Source organism: Falco cherrug, chromosome 5 (assembly GCF_023634085.1).
Source record: "Falco cherrug isolate bFalChe1 chromosome 5, bFalChe1.pri, whole genome shotgun sequence".
Classification (NCBI taxonomy): domain Eukaryota; kingdom Metazoa; phylum Chordata; class Aves; order Falconiformes; family Falconidae; genus Falco; species Falco cherrug.
Genome location: NC_073701.1, coordinates 16,176,839 through 16,193,162, shown reverse-complemented (window position 1 = coordinate 16,193,162; position 16,324 = coordinate 16,176,839). Strand labels below are relative to the sequence as shown.

The 16,324-nt window shown below is 46.5% G+C and overlaps 2 protein-coding genes across 4 annotated transcripts; one reads left to right on the top strand and one right to left on the bottom strand.

Annotated features, from left to right (window-relative positions):
* Positions 1 to 797: 797 nt before the first annotated feature.
* MCAT (malonyl-CoA-acyl carrier protein transacylase) lies at positions 798 to 3,520 on the bottom strand. The gene is made up of 4 exons (XM_055711458.1): positions 2,932 to 3,520; positions 2,697 to 2,784; positions 2,159 to 2,376; positions 798 to 1,886 (listed from the first exon to the last, which is right to left on the bottom strand). The coding sequence occupies exons 1-4, from the start codon at positions 3,373 to 3,375 to the stop codon at positions 1,464 to 1,466; spliced, it is 1,173 nt and encodes a 390-aa protein (XP_055567433.1). The 5' UTR covers positions 3,376 to 3,520; the 3' UTR covers positions 798 to 1,463.
* TSPO (translocator protein) lies at positions 3,520 to 14,767 on the top strand. Of its 3 annotated transcripts, none has more exons than XM_055711459.1 (4): positions 3,520 to 3,680; positions 10,726 to 10,926; positions 13,001 to 13,139; positions 14,031 to 14,767. In XM_055711459.1, the coding sequence occupies exons 2-4, from the start codon at positions 10,739 to 10,741 to the stop codon at positions 14,205 to 14,207; spliced, it is 504 nt and encodes a 167-aa protein (XP_055567434.1). In that variant the 5' UTR covers positions 3,520 to 3,680; positions 10,726 to 10,738; the 3' UTR covers positions 14,208 to 14,767. The 3 variants fall into 3 exon arrangements, with proteins under 3 accessions (XP_055567434.1, XP_027653274.1, XP_027653273.1); XM_027797473.2 differs by lacking the exon at positions 3,520 to 3,680 and adding an exon at positions 6,449 to 8,030; XM_027797472.2 differs by lacking the exon at positions 3,520 to 3,680 and adding an exon at positions 8,097 to 10,264.
* The last annotated feature ends 1,557 nt before the right edge of the window (positions 14,768 to 16,324 follow it).

Below are 16,324 nucleotides of genomic sequence, written 5' to 3'. Positions count from 1 at the left end.
CCTAGCACACGCTGTTCTCTCCTATTTCCTAAAGCTTTCAGTACCCCTTACAAAAAGCAAACACAACAAGCACACGTTTTCTGTGTGCCCTGCAGGTACCTTGCACAGGCAGCACGATGCTGTAACACGACCTTACCTATTTTAATAAGCCAAGGGCTGGTCACAGAATCCAAACCCATGGATTTAGTGCTAAAGCTGTTTTGAGTGTCGACTTGAGCACTGCAGGCACTGAGGAAGGTGCTGGAGGCAGCATGTGCTCCTCCCCACAACCAGCCAGCTCAGGGACCTGCCGCAAGCCCTCATCCATCCAAGAGCAGCTGGTGTCGACAAGGAAACCAGGAAGCTCTTTCCAGGAAGGCTCGGGACAACCTGCTTCTCTCCAGCTCATCTCCTGCTGCCAGAAAATGTACAAGCTGGCACAACACGGTCAAGTACACGGAGAGAACTGAAACAGCACCATTCCAAATCCTCCTCCCCAGCACTCTGTAACCACAGGGTTCATCCTGCACAAAGGTGCCCTCAAAAAGATCTTTCTGCAAAGTTTCCAGCGCTGCTGTTTTCTGCTCCATCAAGAAAAGTCATCCAAAGGGCAAATTCAGCCTACGCAGCTGCAGAGGCTTGGTCAGGGATGACAAAAGCCCTGCACCTCTGGAGAAGTTGGGAATTTTAGGTTTATTCTTTCCGCGAAACACTTCACTGCACAACCAATGTGGCAGTGGACAACCAACTGGAAGGAAAATTACTTCCAGCCACGTGTGACTACAGGCCAGTAATAACACACCCCGCAGTATTACAAATACCAAGAAAGGCTTAAAAGTTTATTTATAGTTTAACCTTGAGAAAATCACGTTCCTGATAACATCTGCCTTATCTGGCTGCTACCTGGCAATATGGACACAAAATAAAATAATTTTACACAGGTGAATGTCCCCACAAGTCAACAGAGTTGGAAAACAGGAACATCAACGTACCGAAAGCCATACCAGCCGGCTGGCTCCTCTGAACGCACCCTCACGCCCCGCGCACCACCCTCCACAACCAGGAGCCAACAGCTCGGTTCTAACCCTGTATCCATGCAGGTGATCCCTGCACCAGCCAGCCGAAGCTACCAACTTCAACTTGAATCCACGCCCCCCAAAAAAATTTGAAAAAAGAAAAAAAACCAACACCAAAACCCGCCCTGAGAGGGGAAGTTGCTTGCAGGACTGAGGCCAAACAGGCGGCTATTTGGCATGTTTATTGGCAGTTTCGCAGTCACGACACAGATGGCAGAGCCAGACTTTGCTCTCCCCTTTCACACCTGAGGCACACGGGGAAGGAAAAAGTTCATTGCGATTATGCGCACGGTGCTCTTTTCATCATGAGAAGCCATGAATGTTTACAACTTCCTCTTTTGGGAGCACAAGGTTATTTTTAAATTAGGCAGATCAAACAAGTTGCGTGGGTTTTTCTCAAAAGGCTACTTAGGTTTCTGCTGCCTCCTCATCTTCCAGAGCATCTACATGGTTATACTGTTTCCAGGCCTTTAAATTACATTTTTTGAGAATGGCTCCTAGTTGCTTCCCAGGCCCCACTTCATACGTGTAAGGAAATTCTGTTCCTTGCTTTCTTTCGTATACAGAATGCATGGTCTGTTCCCACATAACAGGTGAAACCACCTGCTTCACTAACAGCTTCTGAATGTGCTTTGAGTGCATGTACTTTTTGCCATCAACATTGGAATAGACACAGACCAATGGTTTCTGAATCTCAATCGATTTTAGGACGTCAGCCAATGGCTCTACTGCTGGTTCCATAAGTCTGGTATGAAAAGCCCCACTGACTGGAAGCATTTTTGTACGTGTAAAATAGTATTTTCGAGCATTCTCCTGCAAAAACTCCAAAGCCTATAAAAGAGAGAGAGAAGTGAGAGTCTTGGACGACAAAGGTTTTACTCAAGTCACCCCACAACAACCGCCTCATCAGACTTATCGTGAGAAAGGGATTCCTTTCCTTACCCAACAACTGAGCACACGCTGGGAAAAAAACCCACAGGCCACATACTTATGTTTGGACCAGCGAAGGCCAGCCGTAACCACACAGAAGGGCAAAGGAAAAGTTTTTTTTAAAAAATGAAACATTACATTGAACTCAAGGGACAGTGATTCCGAAGCAATACCTGTAGGTGTCCTGCAATGACTCTGCTGTCTGGAAACAAATAGTTTGAAATGGCACACACGGGGTTTTCTATACCCAGCGATTCACAGTGTTTACGAGCTTCCAAGCAGGCAAATCGGTAATTTGCCTCTCGCCGGCCGATAACCGATAGCATTCCACTGGGGACAGCCTCCGACGCCTTTTGCATGGCTTCGGCGCGCACTTTCACCGCGTACAGCGCTAAGGAGAGAAACAGAGATGCTCGGTAAATCCCAGCCCCGAGAAACGGCGCTGAAGGCGCTGGGCAGCCGTGCAAGGAAGGGCGGCTGTTTGCTCGCATGACACGTCAATGCTTTTAATGCTGCATTACACATCTTAAAGTGAACAGTGGAAGCCGAACGTATCCTCTAATTTAAAAAAAGTGGGAGGGAAGCAGTGGTAACGGGCGATGCTTTGGAAAAAGCTGGGGCTGGGGGATCCTTGGCAGGGGGCTCCGGGGAGATCCCTGCCGGGGGGCTCGGAGAGATGCTGCCAGGGGGCTCAGCGCGATCCCCGGGCACCTTCGGCAAAGTCCAGCGCTCCAGCGAAGACCAGCGCCGCGAACTCGCCCACGCTGTACCCCGCCGCCGCCACGCAGCTCTGCACCACCTGCACGGAGACAGACCCGAGCCGCCCGTCAGCCCCCGCGGCGCGCCCCGGCCCCCCCGCCCCCGGCAGCCGCCCGCCGGCCCGGCCGCCCCCGGAGGGGCCCCCGAGGGCCCGGCCCCCCGCCCCCCGCCGCGGCGCGCCCCTCACTTTAGGCTGCTGGTGGTTGAGCTTCTCCACGGCGGCCAGGGAGGCGACGAACACGGCGGGCTGGCAGTGCCGGGTGCGGTCCAGCTCGTCCCGCGGCCCCTCCAGGCAGAGGGAGAGCAGGTCGTAGCCCAGCACCCGCTCGGCCTGGCGGTACATGTCCCGCACGCCGGGGAACCGCAGCAGCTCGCGGCCCATCCCCACGAACTGGCTGCCCTGCCCGGGGAAGAGCAGCACCGTGCCCTCCCGGGGGGGCCGCCGCTCCCGCCTCGCCGCCGCCGCGCCCGGCTCCTCGCCCTCCACCGAGCTCTGCAGCAGGTCGCTCAGGGTCGCCGCCCGGTCCCCACCGCCGGGGCGGGAGCTGGCCCGCCGCCGCGGTGCGCCGCGGAGGCCGCCGCGCACGCTGCAGCCACCAAGCCGCCATGGCGCCGCGGCCCAGCTGCCCATGGCCGCCGCCCGGCCGCCTGCGCCGCCGCCGCGCCCCGCGTTGCCACGGGAACCGTGCGGCCCCGCCGGCAGCCGCCCCCCCGTCGGGCCTGGGGGGACAGGCGGGAGGTCGGTCGGTCGCCCGGCCCCTGCGCTCGCCGCACCCGCCGCCCTGGGCCCAGCCCGCGCCGCTCCTCCCGCCCGGCGCCGCGGGTCCCTCCTCGGGGCGGGCCCGGCGGCGGGAGGGGCCCGGGCGGCCCTGGGGGCGGGCGCCACCGCCTCCCGGCAGAGGAGGCGCGACGGGTGGCGGCAGCGCGGGAGCGGAGGTAACCGCGGGGCTGCCGGCGGGGCGGGAGGGGACGGGACGGGACGGGACGGGACGGGGAGAGCCCGCGGGGCGGCGCAGCCCAGCGGCGGGGCCTGGCCGAGGGGCCGCTGCGGCCGTGTCTGGGTCCTGCCGGGGCTGCCCCCCGCCGCCCCCTCCCCGGGCAGCCGCTGCCTGGGTCCCGGTGGCTCCCGGAGCGGTGCCGCAGCCGGGCGGCCTCGTCTCCGCCGGGGCCGGGCTGGCGGGGCAGTTTGCGGAGGGCGTCCCGCGGCGAGCGCGAAGCCGCTGGCGACAGCCCCGGCCAGCAGGCCCCGCCCGGGCGGGACGGGCGCGGCGGGCGCTGGGGGGAGCACCGGCCCCGCTGCTGCCGGTCGCGCTTCCGCGGCGGGGCCGGGTGGGCCCCGGGCCGGTCCCAGCGCTCGGGCGGAGGGTAGCGCTCGCAGGCACTGCTTTGCCGGGCCGGTATTTGGATGGAACGTGCTCTTTTTTTTTTAAAAAAGGAACAACCCAAGAAAGTTTATTATTTGCTTTGGCTTTGCATATGCGTTTTCCCGTCGTGCACAGCCGTCCAGCTGTGCACGCACGTGGCTGCGCTGCCCGCAGTCAGACGCGGTGGCAGCACAGCAGACCCCCCGCTTCCCGTCCGTCGCCCCTTCCAGGCGATGCCATTTACCCTGTGCACTCGAGAGCGGACAGTTTCAGGCCGCTATTTAACTGAAGGTATTTTCTTTCAGAGTCGCTGTAGTTTGCTTTTGATTGGACATTTCTTTAAGGGCGAAAGAAAAGGCTTGCTTTTTTTTTTCTTATGAATTTCCAAGTAATGCTTATAAATCAGCACAAAATGCACTTTACTAGTTTGAGCATTCAGTGGCCAGATTATTAAAAAAAAAAAAAGGAAAAAAAGGGAAAGTTGCCATGTCAAAGTTGCAGTTGTGCAAGGACTTTACATCACTTCAGGTTATGAAACAGTATCAAGCAGTGAGTCAGACTTCACGGAGCAGTTCAGTAAAACAGATCCTATTAGTATACCTCGGGAGAAGGAAAATGGCTCAGAATAGCAAGAAACTATGTTGATTTTATTCAGGGTGATTCAAACGCATCACGGTGAGCAGGTTTTGCTTGCTTTTCTGATCTCTGTGCTATGTTGCTTCGTAAGACAATTTTCTCCATTTCTGTCAGCTTCTAAGTAAAATACCTGGTAAAGCCAATGAGCTTTTCAAGTTAGCTGAAATATATGAACAGTAATATAGGATATTCATGACATATATGTGACTACATCCCACTCGATGGCTGCTTCTACCTGTAATGTAAGCAGCAATACTTCCTGTACTAAGCCAAGAGGAGATGCTGGGTGGCAAGTTACTGGCTGGGCCAACTGAGGTAGTACATTAGTGAGAACTCTGAGAGTAACTGTCGTTCTTGTTGCGTTTAGTTTGTACTAGAGCTTTCAGGCACCCTTACTACCAGCTGCCCCATGAGCCCTGACAGCAAGGGGTGCCCCTTTTGCGCTAGGCCACCAGATCAGAGCTGACCCTACCGGATGCCCGTCAAGCGCTGGAAAGAGTCACGGTTGTGACCTTTGCATTTGGTGCTTTCAGAGGCAAAGCCCAGCGTGGAATCCAGCTCCTACAAACCCCAGCAGCAGCCCAGGTACTAATGCTGCGGCGGTGAGTGCCACTCAGCGCAACCGTTTCACCTCTGGTTTGCTGTAAAGGGCACAGTCCGCTTGTAAAGCTCTTGAGCCTTACCAGTGGTGATGCGCCATGAACGTCCCACTGCTATTAAAGCACCCCTTGGAGGAGGTGCTTGTTCTGTTTTACCCTATTAAAACAATACCTGGCAAGCTGAAGAAATTCAGGCCTAGGCAGCATTTAAACTAGAAATATCCAAGAGGAACTTAACTTTTTTAAGAATAGATGTGGATGACACTTCCCAAGTGGGTGACCAAAGAAGAAGAAGAAAAACCTACAGCAGGACGTTGGGCAGCTGTTTGGAAGGAAGGTAGCCAAAGCAACGGTTTGTCTTTAAAGTACACTACGTGCAGAGGATTCTATACAAACATACATAGGGAAAATTGCAAGAGATTGAGCAGTAAATGATGAATTATCACTGGGGAAGATTTTGTTCTAGTGTACATTTCAGTTTCCAGTATGTGAATCTTCAATAAATCATAAATTTATTTCCACCACTTGTGCTCTGCCATTTTAAAAGACATGTAACCTGGGCAGTGAGATTTGTTGTCTGTAAACCTAATGAGTATACCTCACATTATACATCCTTAAATAAATACTTTAAATTATTAATTATTTTTATATTATAAATAATTAATAAATAGTTTTTAGCTATAAATGCATATTATAAACACATACACTTACTTGTTATTTTATTTATATAATATATATATTTCTATAATATGTAGTTTTAAGTTTCTCTATTGAGATTAGATAACAAAATATTGCTTTTTTGTAGTAGCTGTATTCCGTGTCACAGACTGTGATAGGACTTTGGTTTTAGTGTTGCAGTTTCCCAGGAGTTAAAGCCACAACACACGTAAATAGTTTACCAATGTAAATTAAGTACGTAGCCCTTAATTCTTTAGACAGCTATCTTGGCAAGAAGCCTTTTCCCCATGGAAAATTTGTGTGCTGCCTCTCAGTCCTGGGTGGAGCCTTACCAGTCCTCAAAAATATATACCGTAGAGGGTAAGATGGAAAGTATATGTCTTGGGGACAGCCCCCTGCCCCCTGCAGTAGTATGCTCACAGCTCTGTCAATCTACTTTAAAGCGGCGGGGACTGGAAACCCCAGCACCGCGTGGGTGATTTAACTCTGCTGAGAGATTTTCCTTTGTGTTTTTAATGCGATAGCTACAATTTAAGCCCCATGTGATTGGGTAGCCAGCACGAAGTCGCACAAGAAAGGGATTAGTCAGAGGTTTATCAGCAGAGGGATATAAGAAAATGCAGTGGAAGTAGTTGTCCTTTCCTCCCTTCTCCTTCCTGTTGAGTTCCCCCTGGGAGTGCCCAGAGTAAGGGACCCACCTGCCTTTCAGAGACCTCCAAGCAAAGAAGTTTTACATCACTTTTCATCAGGCTGAAGCAAACCAGCTCCTCTGTCATGATATACCTAGTCCCACCTATAGCACACCCCATCCTTTCTTTGGGTGTGCAGTGTATTTTCCAGGAAGAGGAGGATGTGGAAAAGCTGCTGTTTGTTTCTCTGCATGTTACACCACTGTAGAGAAACAACCTGCAAAAAGATAGAAGCCCATTAGGCAGCAAGTTGCACTATGGGGGTTTTCCCCTTTTATTTCTCCTCTTACTTTATGTAGCTGGAACCAGCTTTAGGCAGACTGGATGTTTTGAATACCTAGAAAAATTATTTTAACATGTTTGTAAAACAAACTGGCCTGCTGCAGCCCTCACTGCATTGCTGAAACTGCCTGGAGTCAGACTAGGGCTAAACAGAAAATGGGCAGGATGATGAAGAAAATGTTGTAGGGCAGAGGTAAGAAGTGGAAATGGAAATATACAGCTTAAGTGTGTGTGGGAAGAAAAGATTTCCAGCTGTGGTGGTTCTTAGAGGCAGATGTCTGCTGGGCACGCTGCAGATCACATCCACAGACATTGGTTTCTTGATATGAAAATCAGGGTGCAAGAATATTGTGCAACCAGATCTCATCCTGAAGTGGAGCTGAGATATGGTTGGGAAAGTAGTAATTATTTCTAGGTTGTGTAATATAGATGCAGCCAGAGGGGCTGTGCTAGCAAGCCCATGCTGCGTGAGTTATCACCAAGTAATTTCAGGATTATGAGCTATACAGTAAAAGGAACTCAGGCCTCATGATTCTTTATATACTCTGTGATTACATTATTTTTAAAAAAATGTACGGGGCATTCTGTAGGCATTGCAGAGATCTCGTGCTGCACAGCTAACCAAACAAACGCTACAGCACTGACCTAATGCACAGACCCTCCGGTGCATCCTTGCCTTTTACTTTCTCACTAAAGACCTACACCAAGTAACCAGAGGAAGATGGACATGGCTTCTTCCATAATCAGCTGGTATTGCTCCCCGAGTTAGCTACTGCTTTTTGTTGGAAATTGATACTAGTATTTAATTTCTTGGGAATTAAAATACATGAGCTCCCGCTGCTGTGGTCTGCTAGGGTGAGCCTACCAGCACATTCCGATCTTACTGCATGGCTTCATTCCTCTTTCTCCTTTGTAGTGTCCAAGAGGGAGTATTTTGCCATGCTTGGGAAGTCCTGTGAAATACTGCTGGAAAACATAGTATATAATTAGTAGTAATAGCAGTCAGAAGACTAGGACACCAACACTCAATTCAAGGCAGTATGTTAAGTCTCTTCACTTCTATTTCTTCCCCTTTCCTGCGCATGCATGGCTTCACTTTCCCTGTCTCTTTGCCTTCCCCATTTCTGTTTGACTGCCTGATTTTCTTTCTCTTGTCACTTTAGAATTATTTCAGTGTTCTTCCTCCAATACACGGAAGGACAGACACATGGCTACATCATTTATTCACTAATGACTGCAGCAGAGCAGTAGTTTTCCAATCTGATAGCATTTAGCGCTTTCAGCATGCGGAACACTTTCAGACTTTCTTCCTTGGGGGGAAGCTGGCAGAACCCCTGATAAAGTCCAGTTATTTAATACCTGCATGAAACCGCCCTGATATCGTTACATCCAAATAAAGCATAAAACCCTTTGGGTCCTTGCTTACTGCTTTAAAAACAATACTAGTATTTGACAGCCACACTGGAGCTGCACAGATGACCAGCACTTCACAGCACGTGTACAGAACTAAGCGTAATGTTCTCTCTGTAGGCAAAGCAAGAGCAACAGGGTTAAGAATTAGTGAGATCTTGGTAACTTGAAATTTCTAACTTAGCCTTTGGGAATTACTTACCAGAAGGCAACCAAAGATAATCATTGTGCTTGGAGCTCTTGTTCCCATTACACTTTGTTGCTCCTGCACATATCGATTCCTTCATATCCCGGTAAAAGCAGAGCCTTTCATGCTGTCAATACGCGTGACAATCCTGCAGCTGACAGCCTGCTCCCTCAGGAAGGTAACAGTACAGATCTAGGTACAGGAGAACATGTTAACTCCTGTGCTCCTTTTAAGATGCTCCCTGGTAAATAGCAAGTACAATCCATTACGCAGGAAGTATGGCAGCAGTGTCTGTGGCAAAGAGCTATGCAGAATTTTTTCCTCCTTTCCTTGTTGTCCGTGCTCCACCCAAGACCTAATTGATACTATACCAGCACATTGGTTCTCCCACTTCTCCTTCTCCCCATCCTTAGTTCTAATTTTTCCCTTGGTTAGCTTTTCTTTCACCCAGTCATTCTTTTGTTTTGTTTTTGACTTCGGACTGTTGTACTGCTTTATCTGCTGCCTCTTTTGTGTGCATTCCTATTCATTGCCCTCCCATGACTCCCCTAAGGCATGCCCACAGCCCAGCCCAGCAGCCTGTGTGCCCTTTCTTGTTTAGTCCTTACAAACTTTCTAATCCTGTGTGCTTTACTAGTCCCTCCACACTCTGTTCTGCCTTCAAAATTCTGCTCTGCTTCTATCACCAGGATTTTTCTTCTTGATCACATGCAGTCTGGCTTGTGGTCCCAGCCACTGAAATCTCTCAATTAAATCTGCATAACCATAATGCCAGAGAGCTCCCTTGCTGGCCAAGCTTTTAACTTTTCTCCAAACAGAAACCTACTGTACCAGCAGAACTGCAACAACACATCATCTGAGCACCATTTCCTTTCAGTTTAAGCACGTCTGTTACAAGTGGGATTTCTTCTTCCCCACTCCCTGTCTCCTCATCCCAGCAGTCATGACTATAGCAATAAAACCTTCTAAAGGTAGGCCAAGACAACAGCCAAGTCAGTAAGGCATTTTTTCTTTCACAAGCCTCTGAAATGCTGGTTGCTCTAAAACTTTATCTCCTGGGGCTTCCACAGTTGCTCTTTCCCCACTGCTGCAATCCCTCTTAGAATTCCTTCCCTGCTGTCTCCCCCTCCTGCATAACAGACAAACAGGAATTGGGTGTATTTGCCTACTGGATATTTGAAAAAATAATGCATTTTTGTTCTAGCCTTTTTTATCATATCTCCAATCTGTTTACATTTTAGCAAGCTAAACACAGCTCTTCTGTAGCATTTGGCTTTTGGCCAGAAAATCTGCAATGACATTTTTTCCTGCTTCCTTTTTTTTTTTTTTTTTTACTGCTGTCTGTACTCTTCACTAAAGCAGAGCAGCCTACCAGAGCAAGGCATTAAACAGTCACTTATGTAGGCAAATTTAATTCAGTACGCTTTATGGGCTTGGCAGCTAAGATTGCTGCAACTGATAGAATGCTTCATGAAGAAGCCACAGGTGTACTCCCCATTTATCCACTGGGATCTCCTTGTTCAGCAAAACATCATTTAAGTACTTACCTTCTCACTGTCCTCCTTGCTGTTTACTTACTGAGGCAGCTTCTCCAGTGTTTGCTACTAATTCACATGACTCTTGCTAGCCACTGAGTATCCTGAGCATCCTTTTGAGGCCAAAAACGCAGCACAAGGTACACAATTGTTTTGCTTGAGCATAGGAAAGCATGATTTTCTTACTCTTTAACTATGCCACTTCACTGGGTGAGTGGGTTTTTTGGTGAATAATACATGCTGTTTAGTGCATTCCCTCTCCCCCAAGTGCAGTTCATATATCAAACTGCTTTATTCCTCTGGCATACTTATGGGTAAGGATATTTATGTAGGTACAATTCAGTCTTAGTGCACCAAGCCAAGAGGGAAGGCCTGACTTGCCCCTCCCCCCCCCAATGTAAATGATAGGGTCCTTTATGGGGGTGAGCACTGTCCAGCAAACCTGGTACAAGATCCTAATTTCAGCTGCAGTCTTTTTCAGTGACAAGACTAGGCTGTGGATCAGATCCTACACATGTATATGTAGTACAAATCATGTAATTTTTTTTGTGGTTGCATTTTACAATTGCTCTGCCAATCAACTTGTTTGCGTTTGTTTCAGATTCACTGTCTCAATGGAAATGGTACCAGCCTGGGCCCCAGCAGTGGGTTTCACACTCCTGCCCCATGCAGGAGGATTTTTAGGAAGCAAAATAACCAAAAAGGAAATCCCAGTGTGGTATGAATCTCTACAGAAGCCATCCTGGTGTCCACCTAACTGGGTGTTTGCTCCTGTTTGGGGAACTCTCTACACATCTATGGGGTATGTTTTTCACATTGTATTAAGGCGCTTAGCCGATCTCAAAGTTGCTTATTGTGTAATGCTGGACCAGAGAATTATTATTGTATTCCTGTGACTGTTTGTTTGTAAGAAATAGTGTCAAGCTGCCCGTTTAACAGGTAAAAACATGTTTTGGGAGTTGTGTGTGGGTTTGACACGGCATTTTGTATGCACAAGTATCCACATCAAAAGCAGGAGTTAGGAAAGCTGCCATAAATTTGCTTTCCTTATTCATTCTGAGGGGAAGACCTGCCAAGCTGGGAATGATGGAGCAAGCACTGAGATTTCTTCCTGGTATGTCCTTCAGTAGTAGTTGGTGGTTTTTTTTGGTTTGGTTTTGTTTTGGTTTTTTTTTGGGGGGAGCAGGGGCGGGGCAGGAAAGAGAGTGGGATATTAGAGGGGAGAATTAGGATAGAACTGTTCTAACAGCTCAGTTAAAAGAAACCAAAATCAAAACATACATGTCTTTTCAAATAAAACTGCCAGGTTGTTAAACTGTGAAGGTTTGAAACCACCTACTGTCTCCTTAATTAGTATAAAGTACTTGCAGCACAGCAATTACTGTCAAATGAACAAGGAATCACAAGGCCAAATACCATTCCCACAGGAACCTTGAAAGTTTAATAATACTGTATTTCGGCAGATGTGTCTTAGTAAGTTGTAGCAAAAATATTTGTAGAGGTGGGTTGTCTCTGGAGGTGGTTTCAGCAGGTTTGATGCTCCTCACAGACTGCTCTAGAAGCATCCACACGACATGACATGCTTCTATGGTAACTCTGGTGAGCTGTGCCACAGAGGAAAGGCAGCGCTCTGCTCCAAGAGCCTCAAAAGCCAGTTCAGTGCAGCCCCCCTCCCCAGCACAAAGCGATGCTTTGTGTCTCTTCTGCACTCTAGCTACATACCAGGATTCAGCATGTGTTTTCCTACCCCTCAAATACACCTTGTTGCTAATCCAATAGTAATAGTTTTTAGGCTGCAATATGCCTTTTATTGGCTTACCCCCCTCCCATTTCTCCCATCATGATGTTACATTTTAAGTGATTTTTAGTTTGTACCTAGCACTGGTATAACCACATGGTTTCAAAGAGACCAAAGCTTTTCCAAGTCAACCTGCAGGATGACTATGGAATGTTATCTTAAATACCACACCACCTGCTGCAAAATACAGCAATGATGCAATATCCAAAACTGTATCTAATTGCTCCATTGGTCTCATACATTCTCTCATTTTGGTTTCATTTTCTTTCTAGAAAAGTTTTGTCATTTTTATAGACTCATGTACTGTCCCTCCTTTCCCATCAATACTCTCTTTTCTTTCTCCTCTTAGAGAGTGTACTTTTAAAAATCGCTCTCTATTCTTGCTATTCCAAAAGTTAGCATTTGAATCAGATTGTTACTGTCCTGAGAATAAAAAAAACGCCTTTTATCAAAGAGTTGACTGCACAATTTGTAACTTCCTGGATTCCTCATCATAAACATTGATATAGAGTTAATTATTTAAAAAATCCAAATTGTGACAGCTTATCAGTTATTTTGGTAATGTCAGAATCAGTATATTCTGAGGTGGATGGTCCTGGTTATGTACTATACATCTAGCTCAGTGAAAAGATCAGATTTATCACTAGGCCTTTTCTTCTGTAATCCATCATGTACACACATTCCTCAAACGATCAAGACAAGTCATTCCTTTAGAATCTCTTGAATATATTAAAAGTAAGAAATAACTAAAAGCAAGATTTATTAAGTTTACATGCCTGCCTTGACATTTCGCGTCTTAGCGGATTTGTACATCATGATCTTGGTCTGAAGTCAAAGTTAGATGTATGAACAGCTGTAAGTCTACACTGTGGCTCTGTACAACACTTAGAAACAGATCTGGGTCCTGATGCCTTTGACAAAGATACACTATTGAGTTTCTAATGGTTACTCCGCCAAGTAGTGCGTGGATATCTACCAAATATTATTTCCTACCAAGTAAGTTATTTTATTTAATCAAGAACCTGTGGTTGCTTTCTAAGCAGTATACTGAACTACACCTTCCATTTGCTTTCTCCAGCTATGGCTGCTACCTGGTGTGGAAGGAATTGGGTGGCTTCAATGAAAAGTCAGTAGTTCCTCTGGGTCTGTATGCAGGGCAGCTGGTATTAAACTGGGCATGGACTCCGATATTTTTTGGAGCTCACAAAATGGGATGGGTAAGTGAAGTAAGTTTCTTAATTGTAGGCTTCTGCTGTCATTTGCAAGATGCTAAGATGAAAGCTTTCTGTTATAATCTTTTCTCCCTAAAAATGAATCTCAATACAGAATATGGCTTGCAGAAGTTTTCTAAAATTCTCTTTAATGCATGCCAGCAGCCACCTGAGAGAATTTACATATCTACAACATCCTTAAATGTTTAGATTACAAGCAGCTCTTTCTGCCCCCCTTTGATAAGAACTTTGTGTGACTAGAAAATGTAAACATTTATGCGTTACTGAAATTCCTAGGTATCTCTGGGCAAAAAGCAGCGATAAAAAGCTTATCATAACATTACTCAAGTAATCGGCACCCATTTTAGGGAAGACTAATGTTCTGCAGTCTGCAGAGAGACAGCTTGCCTTCAAAAAATCATCAGTAATAATAATAAATAATATTTGCCTGGTTCTCTAAATACACATGCAGTGCTGTGATAGTGGAAGACTTTGCAATCCATCACCAATTCATTCACACCACATCTCTTCAGGCAGCATCTATGACATGAAAAAAATTGCACAGGTTTACTTGGCTTGCTCAAAGTCACACTGGGTTTGTACTCAATGTAACACTTCCTGCTGTCAAAAAAAGAAAGGGTACAGGTGAGAGGAATTTTACTCTCCCTTTCCTGTTTCCAGCTGCAGTGCCCTTTCTTGTGACTGTTGTATCATTTTGTGAGTCAAACTGACTCATAACTCAGCAGAAATCTATCTTTTGCTGGTTGGTCTTCTGAGAAGGAATTAACCCACAGAGGGATCCAACAAGTGCCAGAGCTAAGTGGAAAGAGTCACACAAAGACTAGTCAAGAAAATGCCACAAGTAAGAACAATACTAACCACCTTCCTGTGTTTCAGGGGTTGGTGACTCTCCTGCTCACAACTGGTACAGCAACGGCTACAACTGCTTCCTGGTATAACATCAACAAAACAGCAGCTTATTTGATGGTTCCTTATTTAGCTTGGCTAACCATGGCTTCTGCACTCAATTACCGTATCTGGAAGGACAATCGCAACAAGAAGTTATCTGAATAAACAGTTTTCAGCCAAAGAAGATAAAATATTTTTTTCACAAGAATTTCCTAAATAAAATTATGGCCTTATTTTATTATTAGCTGAACTACTTATACCGTTAGTTTGTTACTTACAAGTCGATAAAGCAGTACTTGTTTAAAACAAATATGCCTTTACTAGGCAAGTCAAAGGAGCGTACGCCTGACTGGGTTTTATAGCAAACTAAAAGATGCTCCTAATTGAAAAGGACTAGTTTTCTATATCACAGCATTATATTTTATGTGACAACAGCATTTTAACTATTACCAGAAATAAGCATGAACTCCAGCTTCATATTAACAGTTTCCAGAAAGGTGTTCCTAACAGCGACAGGCATTATCATGGCCTGAATCTTTCATGTTTTCCACTAGACACAGTGCTTTACTGCCGTGATGTGTCCCACTACAGCTGCCAGGTTTACCTTCTGGTCATTGTACTCTGGAAGTGTTTTAAGATGAATCTTTTTCACTATTTGTGCCTTCTCACTTTGAAGCAATGTGCAGTTTAGTGTCAGCTAAACACATTAAACTATATGTAAACTAGCTAGCCTTCTTCCTCTGTTTTTATTGTTTTTAAATGGTTTTGAGCAGAAAAAAATACTGAAGGCAGCAAGATGCTATAGCCTCAAAGATAGCCCCTTTGCCACTTCTTCTCACCATTGCAATGGGAAGGACAAAGCAGGAAATTCAGAGCACCTGGAAAGAAACTGAGGGGACCCAAACATTCAGCAGCCCCCTGCACACACCTCTGGGGCATCACCAGCAGCACTGGCCAAACAACATTAATGCACTCCACTAGGACCCTCAGCGTGATGTCAGTTCACCACCAGACTTGGACAGCAGAGCCAGCAGCCAGGCCACAGGTGGATTTGTTGCCCAGCGGGGCAGTACATACACCATAGCTACTGGTGTCTCCTACCTGCACCTTCTCACTTCAGCTGCTTAGAAATAAAACCAAGGGTTTCTCTTCTTCAGGATTATGGTAGCTGACATAGTAAGGCCTGGGATGTTCAGTTCAGCCAGCTGCTTCCTGTAAGATAAAAAGATTGCTTCTGTCCAAGAGCACAACAACGGACCATTTTTACCCACAGCTTGTGGTCTAACTGCACAAATCTTACTACTTTTTACGTCATTCTTCTGGTTTGCCATCACTTTCTCTAGATCCACAGGCACTTTGTTACAAGTTTTCAGGTACTCTGAAGGCAGAAAGTGCGTTTTGCTCTCCCGCGAGTGACATCTGCTGAGCAGCACTCCATGTCCCCTTATACACTCTCTCAAGCACCTATTATTCTATGTCACAAACTTTTTCCCTACATTGGAAGTAGTCCCACCATCTATGTTAAGCACTTCACCATGTTTTTCAATCACATTTAAGCGAGGAGTCCAAAAAAGTTCTGACTTGTGAGCAAGAGACAGGTACAGCTGTCAGCACCACTTCTGACTGCAATTCAGCTCTCCCTCCTGCGCAGTGACTGAGTTTTCTGAAGACACAGATGGCTTATTTCTCCAGCGTATGTTCCAGTCAGTGGCAAGAGGTAGGTTTATGTAGACCAGTCTGAAATAGCCTAAAATATATATCTCTCCCTTCCTGATCATGAGGGATAACATGTTGCGTATTTGCAAAGCTTGAAGCAAGGTTTAGAATGTTTATAGTGTTATAACTGTACGTCACTCTCAAGCAGATCCTGACTGCTGTGAACTAGCTTAAAAAAACCATACTACCCACATAACATATACTTCATGACAGACAGAATTTTTGCAGCTTGTACATAACACAAAGCAACATAAGTACAGCCTAAAATCGCTAAATTTCAGCCAGCTACCCTGATTTGAGGAGAAAGGAGATACTAGGAATAATTCCTTTCAAACTGACATTCACTCCCAAATACCTATCTTAGCCCTAAACTTTAAAGTACCAGGACTGCTTTGCTTCTAGCAGTTTACAGACCCCTTTAATTCCTTCAGGCTTCTTTTGCATTCCTGTGCTGCTCTAGATATTGTGTCCTTATCACTTCCTGCCTGACTCCTCCTCAAAAATCTATTTCTTCAAGGGGCAGGCTAAGAATGACAGACAGTAATACAGGGTTCCTAAATGCTGTG